This window comes from Haplochromis burtoni, unplaced genomic scaffold, assembly GCF_018398535.1.
Source record: "Haplochromis burtoni strain Fernald_Lab_line unplaced genomic scaffold, NCSU_Asbu1 Contig_16, whole genome shotgun sequence".
Lineage (NCBI taxonomy): Eukaryota > Metazoa > Chordata > Actinopteri > Cichliformes > Cichlidae > Haplochromis > Haplochromis burtoni.
The window spans coordinates 2,015,751-2,033,166 of NW_024582377.1; the positions used below are offsets into that span (position 1 = coordinate 2,015,751).

The 17,416-nt window shown below is 38.9% G+C and overlaps 3 protein-coding genes across 3 annotated transcripts in view; all 3 read right to left on the reverse strand.

Moving 5' to 3' along the window:
* Nucleotides 1-4,188: 4,188 nt before the first annotated feature.
* LOC102311112 (C-type lectin domain family 4 member M) lies at nt 4,189-6,629 on the reverse strand. Its single transcript, XM_005916796.3, has 6 exons — nt 6,463-6,629; nt 5,989-6,096; nt 5,190-5,450; nt 4,929-5,089; nt 4,589-4,857; nt 4,189-4,398 (listed from the first exon to the last, which is right to left on the reverse strand). Exons 1-6 carry the CDS (start codon nt 6,557-6,559, stop codon nt 4,248-4,250), a joined length of 1,047 nt encoding a protein of 348 aa, XP_005916858.1. The 5' UTR covers nt 6,560-6,629; the 3' UTR covers nt 4,189-4,247.
* A 933-nt stretch (nt 6,630-7,562) lies between these two features.
* LOC102313316 (C-type lectin domain family 4 member M) lies at nt 7,563-10,543 on the reverse strand. The gene is made up of 6 exons (XM_005916995.3): nt 10,405-10,543; nt 9,925-10,014; nt 9,388-9,654; nt 9,143-9,309; nt 8,435-8,571; nt 7,563-8,358 (listed from the first exon to the last, which is right to left on the reverse strand). The coding sequence occupies exons 1-6, from the start codon at nt 10,541-10,543 to the stop codon at nt 8,202-8,204; spliced, it is 957 nt and encodes a 318-aa protein (XP_005917057.3). The 3' UTR covers nt 7,563-8,201.
* A 3,442-nt stretch (nt 10,544-13,985) lies between these two features.
* The window catches only part of LOC102313607, a 9,177-nt gene continuing 5,746 nt past the window's right edge, over nt 13,986-17,416 (reverse strand). Inside the window, exons 8-13 of the mRNA XM_042218156.1 lie at nt 17,018-17,137; nt 15,982-16,089; nt 15,471-15,731; nt 15,223-15,383; nt 15,020-15,150; nt 13,986-14,868 (exon numbers count right to left, since the gene is read on the reverse strand). Of these exons, the coding sequence (XP_042074090.1) occupies nt 14,718-14,868; nt 15,020-15,150; nt 15,223-15,383; nt 15,471-15,731; nt 15,982-16,089; nt 17,018-17,137 (932 nt within the window). The 3' untranslated portion in view covers nt 13,986-14,717. The remainder of the gene's footprint in view (nt 14,869-15,019; nt 15,151-15,222; nt 15,384-15,470; nt 15,732-15,981; nt 16,090-17,017; nt 17,138-17,416) is intronic.

Consider the following 17,416-nt stretch of genomic DNA (forward strand, 5'->3'; position numbering starts at 1 on the left):
ATGTGTCAGTGCATTTAAGCAACAATCTGTCACAGATTGTGACGCCTACTGCTGAGGTCATCAACAATCAGTTCCAGTGAAATCTGCTGTCTGTAAAAACAAAGAGGGAAGTCCATCCATCTATTTTCTTCTGCTTATCAGGGGCCGGGTCACGGGGGCAGCAGCCCATGCAGAGAAGCCCAGACCTCCCTCTCACCCAGGAGGCATCCTTGTCAGAGCCCAAACCACCTCAACTGGCTCCTTTCGATGTGGAGGAGCAGTGGCTCTACTCTGAGCCCCTCCCGAAAGACTGAACTATTCTCACCCTAAAGAGCTGATCCAGTGTTCCACGACCAGGATGAAAACTGCATTGTTCCTCCTGCATCCGAGGTTCGACTAACGGACGGACTCTCCTCTCCAGCACACTAGCATAGACTTTCCCAGGGAGGCTGAGGAGGGTGATTCCCCTGTAGTTGGAACACACCCTCCGGTCCCCTTTCTTAAAGATGGGGACCACCACCCCGGTCTGCCAGTCCAGGGGTACTGCCCCTGATCTCCACGCAACATTGTAGAGGCGTGTCAACCAAGACAGCCCTACAACATCCAGAGCCTTCAGGAACTCGGGGCAGACCTTATTCACCCTAGGGGCCCTGCCACCAAGGAGTTGTTTAACTGCCTCAGTGACCTCGCCCCCAGAGATTGGTCGCCTGACGGTTTGCCAGAATCTCTTCCAGGCAGTCTGAAAGTCTTTTTACATGGCCTCTCCGAACTCCTCCCACACCGAGTTTTTGCTTCAGCCATTCCGCTTGGCATGTCAGTACATATCAGCTGCTTCCAGAGTCCCACAGGGTAACCAAGCCCGGTAGGACTCCTTGTCCAGCTTTCCCTCTTCAAAGAGGGAAGTGATAGATGTTATTAATGTGTAGGTGCCACAATTACTTTCCAGATACATGAGATCTATATCTGCTGATCTCTTTGAGAGAATTCAAAGAATTTGTCCAAATCACAGCTGAAGGAACCCTCGTCAGTGTTAGGTTCAGTTTTATTTATATAATAAAATGTCACAACAACAATTGCTTCAAGGCACTTTATATTGTAAGGTAAAGACCACCACGATAATAAGAGAAACTCCAACAATCATATGACCCCCCTAAGACAACAATGCTTTACATAAACTACATGAATTAAATATACCGTTAGCATTAGAGAATGCTTAAAAGTTGCTAAACATTATACACTTAGCATATGAGAAACAAAAATGCAACCCAAGTTTTTTTTAGTTGAGACCGAACCCATTGTGCTGATTAGGAAGTGAAACAATCTTTTTTTTTTTTTTATGCTACATTAGTGTCAAGATTTTCTAATTTTCTGTTTCTATTCTGAATAAACCACCAGGATGTTCAAAACCTTCTGCATTTGATCATTTTTCACATATAGAAATTCCCCAGTGACTTTTTACATTTTTAATCCTTTCTTCATTTTTGAAAACAATTGATCAGTGTGACCAGGTTGTAGCATTGCTTTCAGCATGAAGAGGCTGGATGGTTTACAGGTACCTGCAGTGTTTTGTTCTGTAAGAACAATGAAAAGTAAAGTAGTGAGAATGAACTGCATAGCATTCAGAGAGGACTTTGAACTATGAGTTTATTAATAGCTATAACTGAGTAAACCATTAAGAGGAAGCTGGGGTATAAACAGACAAAACAGTAAAACATTGGGGCAGTAATGTAGAACAGTATGTCTCTGTAGAAGATTATAAACAATGTACCGAAGCACTGTCCGATAAATTAATACAGTGTATAAATGTTAACTGAAAGATTTGTTAGGTTATAATTTATTAAATATTTACCAAAATCTGTGTTTCATATGCAAGCTTGGTACCTCTACCCCAGAGGCCTGGGAGACAGAGAGACTGATTTAATTTTAAAAACATCTGTGAAAACATTACAGAGATGCTTCGTGGAATATTACATTAAAATGTACTTTAATCATGAAAAACAAGGACTTTTTAAACTGAAATGAAGGTTAGCTTAATGTTAAGTAACACATCCCATTTTCTCTTTTCACACTGATTAAACCAAGTTGGCACGTTTCCATAAACACTGAACATTTGGGTGTAGCACTGCCTTCAACTTTTATCAGTCATCATAAACCAACATAAAATTTAGATTTTGTTCCAAAAAAGGCTTTTAGTATTTGTATAGTAGTTTAAAAATATGAACAGCTCCCTCATTTAATGTGATTACACAATGAAATACACAATGCGCTTGTTAAGATATTTACCAGTGAAAGAGAGAGAGAGGAATTGGTAAATTCTTAAAGTTAGAGATTTAGGGGTCTTCACCCAGGACTTGGTCAACAATTGAATGACTCTATAAAATATCTACATATATATATCTATAAAAGAGTCTAGTGAAGCTCTGAGGTGTGCTGGATTTGTCAATAGAAACAAGTCATCTGACTGGCAGAGAGAATGTCGAGACCTCAGGAGGACAGTTCATCCTTAATCTTATTCAGCTCGTTTTAGAACTGAAGAAGCTTCTCGGATGAGAGGTGCAATGTCTTCATGAAAAACGTCCACGCGCTTTCTTTCCAAGCTCTTTGGAACAGACAGCTTATTGTAAGTATCTTCTAAACAGCTTTGCACTGATGAATGTTTCTGTAGATTAATGTAGAAATACATTAAAGCATCATAGTCAAGAGAACAGAGGAAAGCACTGCCCTCTGCTGGGAACAAGTGAAAACACTTTTACTGACGGTTGGATCAACATCCTGAGTTTGGTGCCAAACGCATCATTAAATAGGGAACAAGATCATCGAGTGAGGGCACACTGACAACAACCACCTAGCATTACATTTACTGCTTTCAATCGGTTGCACAGCACAGCTGTCTTCATTATTCATTATTGTCTATTCTGTAAAATAGTCAGATGTCTATTCTATTCATATGTTGTGAAGCAGAGGCTCCGCTGGTGGGCTTTGGAGGATCTTCGACTTGTTCCTGACCAGGAGTGGGCATTCCACCCTTTTCCTGCTGAGGACCGCTCCGGGTTACACCTCAGACCGTCAAATATATGAATGTTATTAGATGGATTTTAATTGTGTTCTTATGTAACTGCCATAAATTTTCAACAATGGCTTTAAAAAGAGGTAAGGAGGATGGCACACACATCTTCTTGATAAAAGAGTGAATCAAATCCACCATTAAAATTACAACCAGTAGTTGATATCAGTCACATGCATATCTGGCAAGACACTTTGCTGTGTCGACACAACTCACTGCTGATTAGTTCTTAATCACTGAATTCCAGTTCAAACTTTTATCAGAGCTGTGGCTAGAATGGAACCGGACATTCAACTTCTCACCGGGCAGATGCAGGCCCACAGTTCACACTGATGAACATACTGTACATAGGTAAGCTCACTTTTGCGACTTGAATAAGTTATTCTGAGTATAAACAAATATAATCATAATAAAATCTACTGGGATAAAATCCATCTCCACAACCATACTGGTATTGAAATGTTTTGTGCTGTGTAGGTGCTGTATCACTTAGTTCGGTTTCTCAGCCTGCTTGCTTTGTGGTTTTCAGAGGGAAGTTGATGAGAGAGAGCAAACAGTGGTGTCTACTAGGCTACCCTACTGGAACCTACAAAACTGGATTATAAGGAAAGAACACAAGAACTTTGAGAGACTGCTCATATGAGTCATTTAAGAGATTCTGCTCTGACAACTGAAGCTTAAGATTGCGCACGGCACAACAGAAACTTTCTTTCTGTGAAAGAGAGGGTTATTGGATCATTTATTGATGTCATAAATAGTCTTATTAAGTATTTCCTAAGTTAATTTTTTCTATTAAGAACCCAGAGAGGGTTATTTGATCTCAGAAAGGGTTATTAATATTTGGTTATGTGTGGCTTTCTGGAAAACAAATGTTTACATTTCGGCAAACCTGCGATCTTCACACTTTTTCTGTTACAAACTGACCCTGGCCCCCATCAGAGAAGGGAAAAGTTCTGTGGCCCTCACTGGAAAAAGTTTGGGGACCCCTGGTATACACAGTTGAATAGTGGAATTGTAAAGCGCTTTGAGGGTCTCGAAAAGCGCTATATAAATGCAATCCATTATTATTATAAAGAAAAAACATATTATAAACAACTGTTTATTTTATATACCACCTACATTTTATATAGGTGTTGTACTGTATTAGATACAGATATTTGTGTTATAGTAGCATGTACATATGTAAAATTGTATTACAGATGTTTTAGCTCATGGATTTTGGTGCTTTTTCACAAATCCATTTCATTTGGGTGTCACATCTAACATCGTTCCAGCTCTTGAAGAAGTTTGCTTTAGGATACAGCGCTGCACAGTCCTCATTGCTGACATCATTCGGCTCTCCATCATTCCAGTACCTGAAGCAAATGGCAGGTTACTCTACAGGGAAAGTATTTGCTTTTATTTAACCCACATTGCTCATCTTTTATTGACATTCATGTTAATTCATAATGACAAGAATCATGTTAATAAGACACCATTTTCTAAATATACAACACACTGCTGATTTACCCAAGATTCACAGTGTGCAACATATTTCACTCTTACCCCTCAGTAAGGACTGTTCCATCCCACCATTTCCAGGTGCCATCCTCTTGGACATCACTCAGTCCAATCCAGAAAGCCTTTGGGGATTTTGGATTTGACTGAGGCATCATCCCAGAGGCATCTTCATAATAATAATAATCTGAGTAGTCGTGTATCATGGAGTGGTCTATATAACTCATGTAATGTTGAAAGGTGGGTTGGTCACTGAATAGGTCGCCAGTCTGTAGCGGGGCATCTTGATGATTCATCAGGTAATTTACTGTCAAGTTCTAACAATTAAATAAATCAATAAATAGACAAATATCTGCATGAAAACTGCTGCACAGAAATACTAACAAACCTCTTCATCTTGGCTGTCTATGATTATAAGATCTCCTCCCTGCAGCTGACAGAAATCTCTGGATTCCTTCCATGTTTTGAATTCATTTGACTTCAAGGGGAAGTAGTAACATACAGAGTTCATTAAAATCCATCCTGCAGGACAGTGTTTGCAGCCATCGCCTGTTTCCAAAAGAAAATACCACCATTATAGAAAATAATGAAACAAATCATTACGCTTTTACAATTTTATCATAAACAGAAACAATGAAACCGGTCTTACTAAGCATTGATAAGCGTGTTCTCATGGCTTCAATTTCCTTTGTGATTTTTTCCATCTGACTTTTATAGTCATTGCTTCGTTTTGTCTGGTGTTCAAGCTCCCAGTTGGTTTGTGTCTGACGGCTCATCTCACTGTCCAGCTGCTTCCTGGCATCCTTCATGGTTTCCACTGCAGTCTTGTAAGTGTCCTGGAGGTTGATGAGCTCTTTGCTGATGCGTTCGGTATCGTCGAGCGTGAGGTGAGAATCTGTGAGTTTGTTATCTGCAATTGTTGAAGACTGTTACTTTTCTTATTCTTAAGTAACAATATTATAAATCGGGTGGTTTGACAACATTGTACATCATCAGTTTTATTTAGAAACGTTAATCATTATGTGAATCAGTAAGAGGCTGACAGCAAATTACTCAGAAACCATTTTGATAGTGAGTTGTTTTTAAGTCCTTTAGATCAAAGTGGCTACCCTTATCACAAGGGAGCTCCTCGTGTTTGATTTGGCAGCAGTCCTACTTGTTATTCTTCGTGGATCATCCCACTTCCCCATAGGGAAAGCATCTCTCTGGCTGGTACTGATCCAGGAAATGTCTGCGTGCTAGCCAATTGTATTACAACCACTGCACTAAGGAGCCACTCTGACAAGTTAAACTTAAAATTTGTTGCTTTCTTTACAGTTTAATATTTTTTAGTTTTGGGCCTATTGGCAAGCGTTGATAACCATTTGCTAAATTGCAAAAGAAAAATGCAAGAAATGATTTGATAATGAAAACATTTCTGTGCACTCATGTAACTCATAATGACTTACAGTGGATCCCCAGGCCAACATTCAGTATCAGAAGAACAGCAGCAAGAAGCGCCAGGCACGCTGCAGCCAGTCTGTGGCGTCTCCCAGGACTCATAGTGAACATGGACACTAGACAGGCAGAACATTATGAATTTTCAGCTTAAACGCAGGTAACACACTTAACTTGGATGAAGAATTAAAAGATTAAAATGTGGCCCATTTTAGAACTTATATTAAAATTACTGATCCTGTTAAAGTCAAGTCAAGTCAAGTATTTATTTATTGTCATTGTCAAGAACAATGAAATTGCGTTTGGGGCTTCCATACAACCCGTAAAAAAAAAAAAAAGCATGTAAAGCATGTAAACCTTACACGTAGTTGTTCCAGATCATCATGTCCTGTCATTATATCTTAACTCTGTAAAACCTACTTCAATCAAAAGAATCAGAAACCTGACTATGGGAGTGCAATGAATAAAAATTTGAATTATTATACCTTGTATCCTGTTAGACTGATGGTAAGGAGGATACTCTTCCTCGTGCAAATCGTCTTCATAGACAAGTGTCTGAAAACCACCATTTGTCTCCTCCATTCTCACTGTTCAGTCTAAATCAGTCATGTGTCAGTGCATTTAAGCAACAATCTGTCACAGATTGTGACGCCTACTGCTGAGGTCATCAACAATCAGTTCCAGTGAAATCTGCAGTCTGTAAAAACAAAGAGGGAAGTGATAGATGTTATTAATGTTGGTTGGACGTAACACTTTAGCAATAAAATTATAGATTAAAAAAAAGGAGCCACATTCAGGTAAACGTGTAAAATCAAATGATCCGTTAATCAAGAATAATGTCGGATCAGTGTTTCAATATTTATATATTTCATTACATGTTCATGTGGTTTGGTTATTTGCCTTTTGGTTGAAAGTACACTGAGAGAGGACTTTTTGTTAGTGATCTTAATAGTATTTTTTTATTTAATTTTTCATCTAATTGAATATAATCTATTTGTGTATGATTGTCAGTCCGAAGAGGGAGAGAGGAAAGAGGGAACGTGAGGAGAAAGTACAAGGTCAGGAAGAACCAGGTAAAAATCTTACAACACGAAATTAGTATCTGCAGTAAAGATTTTTTTCATGCATTGTATACATGCTACCACAGGCAAAGTTGCCTCCATTTTTATATTCTTTTTAAAAATATTTTGTAATAATTTATTCTGTTTTGGGAGTGTTTTTTATGTATCTGTATTATATTATACAAACACATTAAAAGTGAATCTCTGTCCAAAAAATGCACTCAGTTTACTTCTTACTCACTATGAGCATCATTCATTATTCTCCCAGTAATTAAGGTTAGCATATGTATTTTTTTTATTCCAATCCATTCTTCTTTAGCAGCATTTAAATAACCTTTATCAGATTTGATGGTTTTGTTACAGACTTTTCAAAAAAGTGTTTTGCTTTTCTTTCACAAATGTGGGATTAAATTGTTAAAATGTACAAAACAGTGATGTCATGTTTTGTGACGAGGACCCAGGCAGAGAGACTTGATGAATTTAAGAATCTTATGATTTAATAAAGAAATTTGCAGACTTAAAATTATGATGACTGATAACGGAGATGAAGACAACAGACGATGAGGACAGGGAGGATGCAGGGACCGAAAGAGACAGGGAAGAAGTCTCATTGTGACGAGTAAAGTGTATCTTGGCTGGCTGGGCAGCTCTCTGGGTGCCCAACACCCCCAAAGCTCTGATCCTAGAATCGCCCCTGGTTAAAATACAGTTAAAAGATACAGGTCAAAATTCATTTTAAAAATCCAAACACAAGTCATCAATGTATTTATTAATGTTCAAACCTGCACTGTAATATACTCTGCAAGACTGGAGGACATAGCAACAACTGCTATAGTACAATCAGGATCATCTGAAGTAATTGCTTGAGCAGTAGAGTTTATCTTAACCGCTTAACACCTGAACTCTTTAATGGCATGCATTTTTGATTTCTCTTTGCTATTTTGGCTGATTGGGACCTGATGAATGTAAAAACAAAGAATTACGTGATTATTTTTTTTCTGAGAAAAATGAGATCCACATATCAGGACATCCCCTTTAAATTTCGATAAAACAGTGGCAGTATAATGTCCTCGTAAGTGAATATCAGGCCCTTGTAGAGCAAAATGTAGTATTTTGGTTTAGACAACCCAAAATGTGATGTCCACATATGTGGACGGCAGGTCCTAGGAGGTTGATGGCGTTTCACATATCCAGTGTAAGTTATGCCAGTTGCATCTTCCATCAAAACGAGTCTTCCAGGGATTAAAGATGGAGGAAACTGCAACCCCGCAATCCTCTCCGTGGGTTCCCTGGTCATTGGGTTCACCATCCATCCAGTACCTGAGAAAAATTCTAATTCATTTAAAAATATGTTTAATGAATTATCAAACAAGAAAAATATTGTTTCAGCTCTCACCGTTGCTCGACCTCTGTGACATTATTAATCCAAACCCATCTGTTCTCAGTCTCTATGTCAGTGATACCGATCCAGAATCCGCTTTGCCACCACTGATCACTGGTTTTCATATTTTGGATGTTGCTACTGATAAATTTCTGTGTAACCAAAAAGAAAAAAAAATCAGTATATTTGAATATTTATTTAGCTTCAATTTTGTCTAAGCTCAGTCTTTCCTTTTATGATGCTGGATTTTATAAGTAATGAAATATAATGCATTTGTTGGCTCTCTGCCTTCTGTAGAGCAGTAAAACCCATTTTGTTCTACATCTGTGTTCTTCTCCTGATGTATCGTAGGGTGAATCTACCTCAGTTTGTGCCTAAATTTCTAAACCTTCCCAGTCAGCATTACTTTGTGTTCATTGCTAATACAGTACTGCTAACATGATTAGCCTGTTTGATTGCTGTTAGTAACAGAATGAACTATTGGTTTTCCTATCATGCTTGCTGGCTGTTTGTAGTGTGCTGATCTTGTAACAACGATGATGCAAATAAATAATAAAAACATCATATACTTAAAATAGGGTGTGACTGTTTGGAATAATAAAGTTCTTAAGTCTTCATTTTAGCAAAGTTCAAATCCATGTTAATGACTTTCTGTCAAGCTGTTAACTTGTGTTGTTTAGTTACTTTTTGTAAATTTTCCTCTCTTGCTTATTTTCAACCCACCTGCTCTTCCTGGTTATCGATCACAACCAGGTCAGAGCCACGACTAACACAGTCCTCTCTGCTCTCATGCCAGTTCTTTTTGACAGTAGAGGACTCGGTGTAGGAGAAGAAATAGCAGGACGAGTTGAAAAGAGCCCAACCAGGGAGGCATCCGCCGCAAGATCCCTCTGAGAGAAACAAAGAGTTATCGTCTTTTCCAGTTAACACATTTCAGGAAAACATAAATAAGGATAAAAGTTTCTCACCTAAAACTGATATGTTGGACTTCAGGTTTGCCTTCTCCACTTGCAGTGCTTGCATCTGTTTCTGATAACCATCATTGACGGTCTTCAGCTGCTCAATTTTCACCTTTACTTCTTTGTGGTTGTTGATCGCGCTCTCTAACGCCTTCTTGGCCTCCTCTTCAGCTTCGATCACATCGCTGTGGTTGCTTCGGAGATAGTCGAGCTCACTGAAGAGCTGTGTTACAGCTGGGTTGGAAATGTGCAAGGAGCCCTCTTTGACTTTGGCACCTAAACAGGGAAACATTGCATTTTATATTAGATTAGATTATGTAAGGCATGTAAAGATCAACTAAATGTTGGATATTATAGCAAAACTGTTTAAAAATGATTGTCATGTTGAAATGGATGGGGTCAAATTACATTTCTAAGTGTTTTGCAATCAAGAAAAAAAAAAGGTATCAGTTCTCCTTATGGGATTACTCAGGGTCGACATGCATTGTGAAATTCTACACAATAGAGAAAATAAAATTGTAAGGTCACACAAACTCTAATACTCACAGTTAATCCCAAGAACAACAGCGACTATCAGCAGAACTGCATTCAAGAGTCCCAGACACAGAATAACCCACTGGTTAAATCCATCTCCACCTATAATACAGGGTCACACATACATTTTAAAAAGACAAAATGTGTCTGAATTCAGACAATATTGCTTTTTGGGAGGGAAGGTTTTAGATAAGTAAAACAATCTGAATTCATTTTTAATCAGGTTGTTGTTGACAGCAGCCGACAGCTCAAGGGTGCAACAAATACATGAAAAACCAGAAATTCGGATGACGTAACTCAGAAGGTATTTTAGCTCATTTTGAGTTTCACACTTTTAAATATATAAAATGTCATATTTGATGATCATGATGATGAACCTGAACTACTTTCCTTGTTTCTTATTAGTAAGGATTCTTCAATCATGAAAATCTAAACACTGATAAATTCAACAGAAAGTATAATAGAAGGCAACGTATAATTTTAAGACCATACCGTTTCTAAATATTTTATAGTTGTTGAAGGAAACTGATCCTGTCTTCCTCTGTGTCTCCATTGCACTGCTGCAGGTTTTGTGCACTGCTCTGCTTTCCTCTGCCTTAAATACACGTGTGGGCATGTCCCATAGTCTCATTTCCTCGGTGTCCTATGAAGCTTTTATTAGTTTATTTTTTCATAGCCTAGAAAGAAAATCCAAATATGATACAAGATCAACCAAACCAGTTCTGTTTGTACGATGACATAGTTTGCACTGTAAAAAAAAAATTGAAACTCTAACCCCTGAAGCTCAGTTATTTTTTTTATTTTATTTTTTTTGCACAGAGCAACTATTAATAAAAAATTAAATGTGTATGTGTGTGTGATCTATTTATTATTATTTGATGTTTTTAGTTAAAAACTGTTGTCAGCTTACCTATAGCGGTGCTTGCAGATTTGCCATGCTGTCAGATACAGTTTCAATAGCAACCTGTGTTCAAGAAAAAAGGTTTGCTGCTGCAAAAGCACAGAAACCATAGCAGAAGCAGAAAAAAACACTGTAGAAGCTCATGAAGAGCAAGAAAGAAACAACTAATAACATGTAATGTATTATATGACACATTCAGTTAGAACACACATTACCTTGTACCTTTTTTCTCCCTCACAACACGGATGAATCCTCCTCTTCTTTTAAGCATGTCTTAGTGTAATCCTTGGTGTTTCCATTTCTGTCACTTCTGCAGCTCTTTCATAATGTCTCCCAAAATCACTTATGGTGTGGTGTTTAAGTTGCAATGCATTTCACCTCTCAGGCCCATCATATAAATCATTCTTTTGGCATTTAACAATTACTTAAAGAGGTCATGTTTCACTTGTAAAGTATGGATATGGGTTCGTTTGCACATGACGAGTTTATCTCTTACAAGTTGGGAGGAGACTAAAGAAGTCACACAAACTTTTGAGGTGGAGGCACAGCGACCGTTTACAAATAGGATTACAAATGTAAGCAGTGTTTTCTACAGCCTTCATTCTCCAGCTTCGAACTTACTTACCTCGTTTGAGGTGAGTCGTACAAACCCGGTTTTCTGCGCTGTCATCTATCGTCCCCCGAAATACAATAAGAACTTCATAAGTGATTTCTCTGATTTTTTTTAGCTGGGATTATGCCCAACTATGATAGTGTTCTTATTGTTGGAGATTTCAATATACATGTATGTTGTCCTGATAAGCCACTGGTAAAGGACTTTTTAAGCCTTATTGACTCTTTTAGCCTGGTACAGTCCGTACGTGGCCCTACACATGAGCACGGACACACACTGGACCTTGTTCTGTCATATGGTCTGCCTGTCACTAACTTGGAGATTTGTGACTCTGCACTCTCAGATCATATGCCTGTGTTATTCAATGTTGGTTTTACACATACTGTAGTTAAATCTGGTGCTGCTACTCAGAGCTGTGGGGTTATTAACCCCGCCACTGCCGTGCAGTTTTCTGCTGCTTTTAATCAGCTCGGTGGCCCTTCTGACTTGGTCTCCTCTGACACAGAAGAGCTTAATTCCTGGTTTTATTCTTGCTGTCAAACCGTCTTGGACAGCATACTAGGAAATTTTTCCTAGTATAGGACAGTATGTCCTTGACATTATTAAAAGCAGTCTGTCTTCTGGTATGGTTCCTGCAAATTTCAAACATGCAGTAGTGCAGCAACTGCTTAAGAAACCTGGCCTTGATCACACAGTTTTAGCAAACTATAGGCCTATTTCCAAGCTGCCTTTAGTCTCCAAGGTTTTAGAAAAAATTGTTTTTAGTCAACTGAAAGATTTTCTAGATGAAAATGGAATCTTTGAGGTTTTTCAGTCAGGTTTTAAAACCCTTCATAGCACAGAATCTGCATTATTAAGGGTTTTTAATAACATCCTTCTGGCATGTGATTCTGGTAACCATGTTGTTCTGGTCTCGCTTGACCTAACTGCTGCCACTGACACAGTAGACCACAATATTTTAATTTCTCAATGAAATGATGTAGTGGGTATTGGTGGCACTGCACTTAATTGGTTTAGGTCTTATCTGTCAGATTGGTGCAGGGATAGCTCAGTAGGTAGAGTGGTGGCCCCATGATCGGAAGGTCGGGGGTTAGACTCCACTGAACAGCTACCCTGAGGCACCCCTGAGCAAGGTACCGTCCCTACACACTGCTCCCCGTCTCCCCCTGCATTGGTGGCTGCCCACTGCTTCACTGGGTGAATGGGTTAAATGCAGAGGAGTAATTTCCCTACGGGGACTAACACATACACATTATTATTATTATTGTGGCTCAAGAGTTGGAAGTTCATCTTGTAATCGAACGGTTGCCGGTTCGAGCCCCGGCTCGGGGCACTTCACCCAATGCCTACTGGTGGTGGTCAGAGGGCCCGGTGGCGCCAGTGTTCGGCAGCCTCGCCTCCGTCTGTGGCTACAATGTAGCTGCCATCACCAGTGTGTGAATGGGTGGATGACTGATTGTGTTCTCAGGGACTAGAAAAGCGCTATACAAATACAGGCGATTGTCAGATAGAACTTTCTCTGTCAGCCTTCTCGGTTCCGAATCATCTTCTGCTCCTCGTCCCACAGGGCTCAATTTAGGGCCACTGCTCTTTTTACTGTATCTATTGCCTCTGGGTTCTATCCTTAGAAGGCATGGGATATCATTTCATTGTTATGCCGATGACTGACAAATTTACTTACCACTAAAGCAGAAGGATGGTATCTCCATAAAACCTCTCTTGACATGTCTAGATGACATTAAAGCTTGGTTGGCTCTAAACTTTTTAAATTTTAACAAAAAGAAAACAGAAGTGTTGGTGTTTGGACCCAGTGGTCCCTGTGAGTCCTCCTCTGTTGTTTTAGGATCCCTGGAAGTCTATTTTAAACCTGTTGTTACTGACCTTGGTTTTAAGTTGGACAGTGATTTTAAATTGGACAACCAAATCAGAGCAGTGAAGTCCAGTTTTTATCATTTCAGGCGACTGGCAAGAGTAAAATCTTTTCTTTCGAGGCAGCACCTTGAAACAGTGATCCATGCTTTTATTTCTTCCCGCCTGGACTGTAACTCACTTTATGTGGGGGTCAGTCAGTCGTTGCTCTCACGTCTGCAGCTGGTTCAAAATGCGGCTGCACGACTCCTAACAGGAACTCGAAAAAGAGAGCATATAACCCCGTGCTGGCCTCTCTGCACTGGCTGCCTGTGTCTTTTAGAGTTCATTTTAAAATTCTTATGTTTGTTTTTAAATGCCTTCACAGTCTTGCCCCGCCTTACCTCTCTGAGCTTCTTCATCCCCACATACCCTGTCGGTCTCTCAGGTCAGCTGACCAGCTGCTCCTGGAGGTACTGAGGAGGAGGAGGAGGAGGAAGCTCAGAGGGGCGGGGCCTTCTCTATTGTGGCTCCAAAATTATGGAATAATTTGCCCATGCACGTTAGAGAGGCCCTTTCACTGTCCACTTTTAAATCACGTCTTAAAACCCACTTTTATTCCTTGGCTTTTAACCTCAGTGAGACTCAGTTTCTCTTTTAATTGAAGTAGTTATTTAATTAATGATTTCACTCTTCTTTTATTTGGTTTTTATTTATATTTCATGTAATTTTATTTTACAGTTCCAATGTACAGCACTTTGTGTCAGCTGTGGTTGTTTTATAAATAAAGGTGATGATGATGATGAAACATGGTTTACTAGGGTTTGTAACTAATTGACTTTGCAGAGAGTTAAAGGACAGCATCCCAATGCAATGCAAAACACATAGAAGGATGCATCTTCTATAGTTATTACATGTTATTACAGGCAGCCAAGTTTCCTTTCGCAGTAAGTGATGGGACACAGTTACACTGTCATACATGTCCATGTTATAACATTGCCTCCACCAGGTTAGACAGATGATGTGTGCTTTGGATCACGAGTTATTTCTCTCCTTCTCCATATTTTCCTCTTTCCCATCTTTCTGTTGCAAGCTCATCTTGGTTTCATCTTTCTAGCAGAATGTAATCTGAGGGGAGAATTTCTAAAGAAATACTTTAAAATACCAGCCTGTATACTCCTGTCATGATTATTTCTGTGGCTAATGTTAATAGGAGTATTAGGAGCAGTAAAGAGTCGTCATATTACCAGTTATAGCTGCAACCACAGCCAGACAACAACTGTGCTCATGACATAAAGGGTGGACACGCTGAGAGAGAGCGATAGAGACAGTGAGAGGTACAGAAAACAAAGTGAAGACAAAGTGAAACCACCTTATGCGTGTTATGATTTAAAGAATATGTGATAGTTTACATATCTAAGACTGTATGCCTTATTAGACATTTTAGCTCATGGATTCTGGTGCTTTTTCACAAATCCATTTCCTTCTGACTCCACATCTAACATCATTCCAAGCTTTGAAGAAGTTTACTCTGGGATACACGGCTGCACAGTCTTCATCATTGAGATTGTTCGGCTCTCCATCGTTCCAGTACCTGAAGTAAAAGACACTTTACTTTACAGAGCTAACATTTTCTTTCAATCCATCCACTTTTTCATCTTCCCTCTCAACCACATATATTATTGAGGAGAAGTTCATTTTTTGTAAGTGGCAGTTTCACTGTGTGTAGCATACTGAACTCTCACCCTTGAACAAGAAATGTTCCATCCAACCATTTCCAAGTCCCTTCCTCCTTGGAATCACTCAGTCCGATCCAGAAGTCTGTCGAGAGCTGGGAGGCATCTTGATGATTTATTAGGAAATTTACTGTCGAGTTCTAACAAAAAAAAAGATTAAAATTAATTTAAAAAAATCAATATGAATGGTCTCCACAGAAATACTAACAAACCTCTTTGTCTTGGCTGTCTATGATTATAAGATCTCCTCCCTGCAGCTGACAGAAATCTCTGGATTCCTTCCATGTTTTCATTTCATTTGATTTCAAGGAGAAGTAGTAACATACAGAGTTCATTAAAATCCATCCCACAGGACAGCGTTTGCAGCCATCGCCTGTTTCCAAAAGATAATGCCACTATTATAGAAAATTATGAAACAAATCATTTTTATTATATACAGAAATAATAAAACAGGTTTTACTATGCATTGACAAGCGTGATCTCATGGCTTCAATTTCCTTTGTAACTTTTTCCATCTGATTTTTATAGTCATTGCTTCGTTTTGTCTGGTGTTCAAGTTCCCAGTTGGTTTGTGTCTGACGGCTCATCTCACTGTCCAGCTGCTTCCTGGCATCCTTCATGGTTTCCACTGCAGTCTTGTAAGTGTCCTGGAGGTTGATGAGCTCTTTGCTGATGCGTTCGGTATCATCGAGGGTGAGGTGAGAATCTGTGAGTTTGTTATCTGCAAGATAACAAGACAGTGTTACTACAAAATAGGGTTAGTTCTTTTTACTGTTTTTCTTATTCGTAAATAACATTATTTACTGACACTGACAAACAACAATCATATTTTAGTACATAGTAGAAATAATTTTAGCCATTTTTTATTTATTAACATTTTTTTTGTTTTTGTTCTGGATTGTTAACAAAATTCAGTATCCGTTTGATAATAAGAATGATTCTGTGCATTGCACGTCCTCAGACTGACTTACAATGGACTCCCAGGCCAATATCAACTATCAGCAAAACAGCAGCGAGTAGGGCCAGGCTCACTGCAGCCAGTCTGTGACATCTCCCAGGACTCATAGTGAACATGGACACTATACAGAGAAGAAGAATTTTCAGCTTAATGACAATGACAAATCTTTCGTGACCAACACTTGCTTGAAGTACATGTTATGAAGGCAACTTAATGTATCTTTTTACTACTTGCTGAACTTAAATCATGTGTAGTGACAGGCCCAAAAGAAGCAGTCCAAAACAGTGAGTCTTTAATATTAATACAAAGCCCAATTTAAAAAAAAGTGTTAAAAGTGCAGAAATGATGAATAAGAACACGAGAGCCAAGCAGCGCTGCACACAGGAAACAGACATGTTTCCAAATATGAAATATACTGCAACAACAAAGAAACGGAGAATCAGAACAAAACAGAACTCAATGAGGATGGGAAACAGGTGAGGCATGAGATGTAGGTGAAACTAATTAACAGTCTAGGAATGAAGGGAGGGAAGCAAAACGAACCTAAAATACAAAACAAGAAAGAATGACCAGAACAAGGAAACAAGGGCACATAAACACAGGACGAGACAAGGGGGAAGGAAGAGAGAAAGTAATAAAGGAACAAAACACAAATACTCCAAAATAGGAAAGTGAAGTTAAATAAAGATCAAACATCAGACTAGAATAAACCACTCAAACTCTACAAATACTATACTATCAAGAACTGCTTGGTGCCTGAAAGTTTTGAATACTTAATTGTGAGAATTGACTTAACATTAATCAGCAATTAAGATTTATAATAAAACTAAAGTGAAATGGCACCACAAAAGCTTGGGCCCACGCTAATATTCTATTATGGTTTATAGCTTTAATTTATCTTTCATTCAGCTGTCTCAAATCATTGCATCTTATCATGACAGCATTTCAACTTATTTTAGCAGTGGTATGTTCAAACTTGGTCAAAATAACCAACAGACACCCGAATCAGACTACGGAAGCCCATTAAACACAAATTTAATTTATTATACCTTGGTGCCTGTTAGACTGATGATGATGCTCTTCATCGTAGAAGTCTTCTTCACAAATGAATTCCTTAAATCCACCGTTAAAATTACCACCCGTGGGTTCTCTCCTCTCCTCCATTCTCACTGTTCAGTCAACATTGGTCATATGTGCATTTGAATAACAACTGGCCTGAGATAACGCAACCTGAACTTGCTGATTTCATCAAAAATTATTGAACACAATCAATTCCAGTAAAATGTGGAATGTGTGGGGGGGAAAAGGAGAAGTGAAATAGTTGTTATTCAAACACAGAGGATTTGAATGTGCTGACTCTTACAGCCGAATTAACCGTCTTAGATGCTGGACAGTAATAATGTTTTCTGCACTGTCCATGAGTAACCCCCCCACACACACACACACAC

Bases quoted from the DNA above. Each gene is read 5' to 3' on its own strand.
- LOC102311112 (XM_005916796.3), bottom strand. From the start codon at position 6,559: ATGGAGGAGACAAATGGTGGTTTTCAGACACTTGTCTATGAAGACGAT. The intron at 5,451-5,988 runs GTAAGTCATTAT...CAACAATTGCAG, and splicing joins TGTTGGCCTGGGGATCCACT to ATAACAAACTCACAGATTCT. The intron at 5,090-5,189 runs GTAAGACCGGTT...TTTTGGAAACAG, and splicing joins AACACGCTTATCAATGCTTA to GCGATGGCTGCAAACACTGT.
- LOC102313316 (XM_005916995.3), bottom strand. From the start codon at position 10,543: ATGAGACTATGGGACATGCCCACACGTGTATTTAAGGCAGAGGAAAGC. The intron at 9,310-9,387 runs GTGAGAAACTTT...TGTTTCTCTCAG, and splicing joins GTCCAACATATCAGTTTTAG to AGGGATCTTGCGGCGGATGC. The intron at 8,359-8,434 runs GTGAGAGCTGAA...AATTTTTCTCAG, and splicing joins GTCACAGAGGTCGAGCAACG to GTACTGGATGGATGGTGAAC.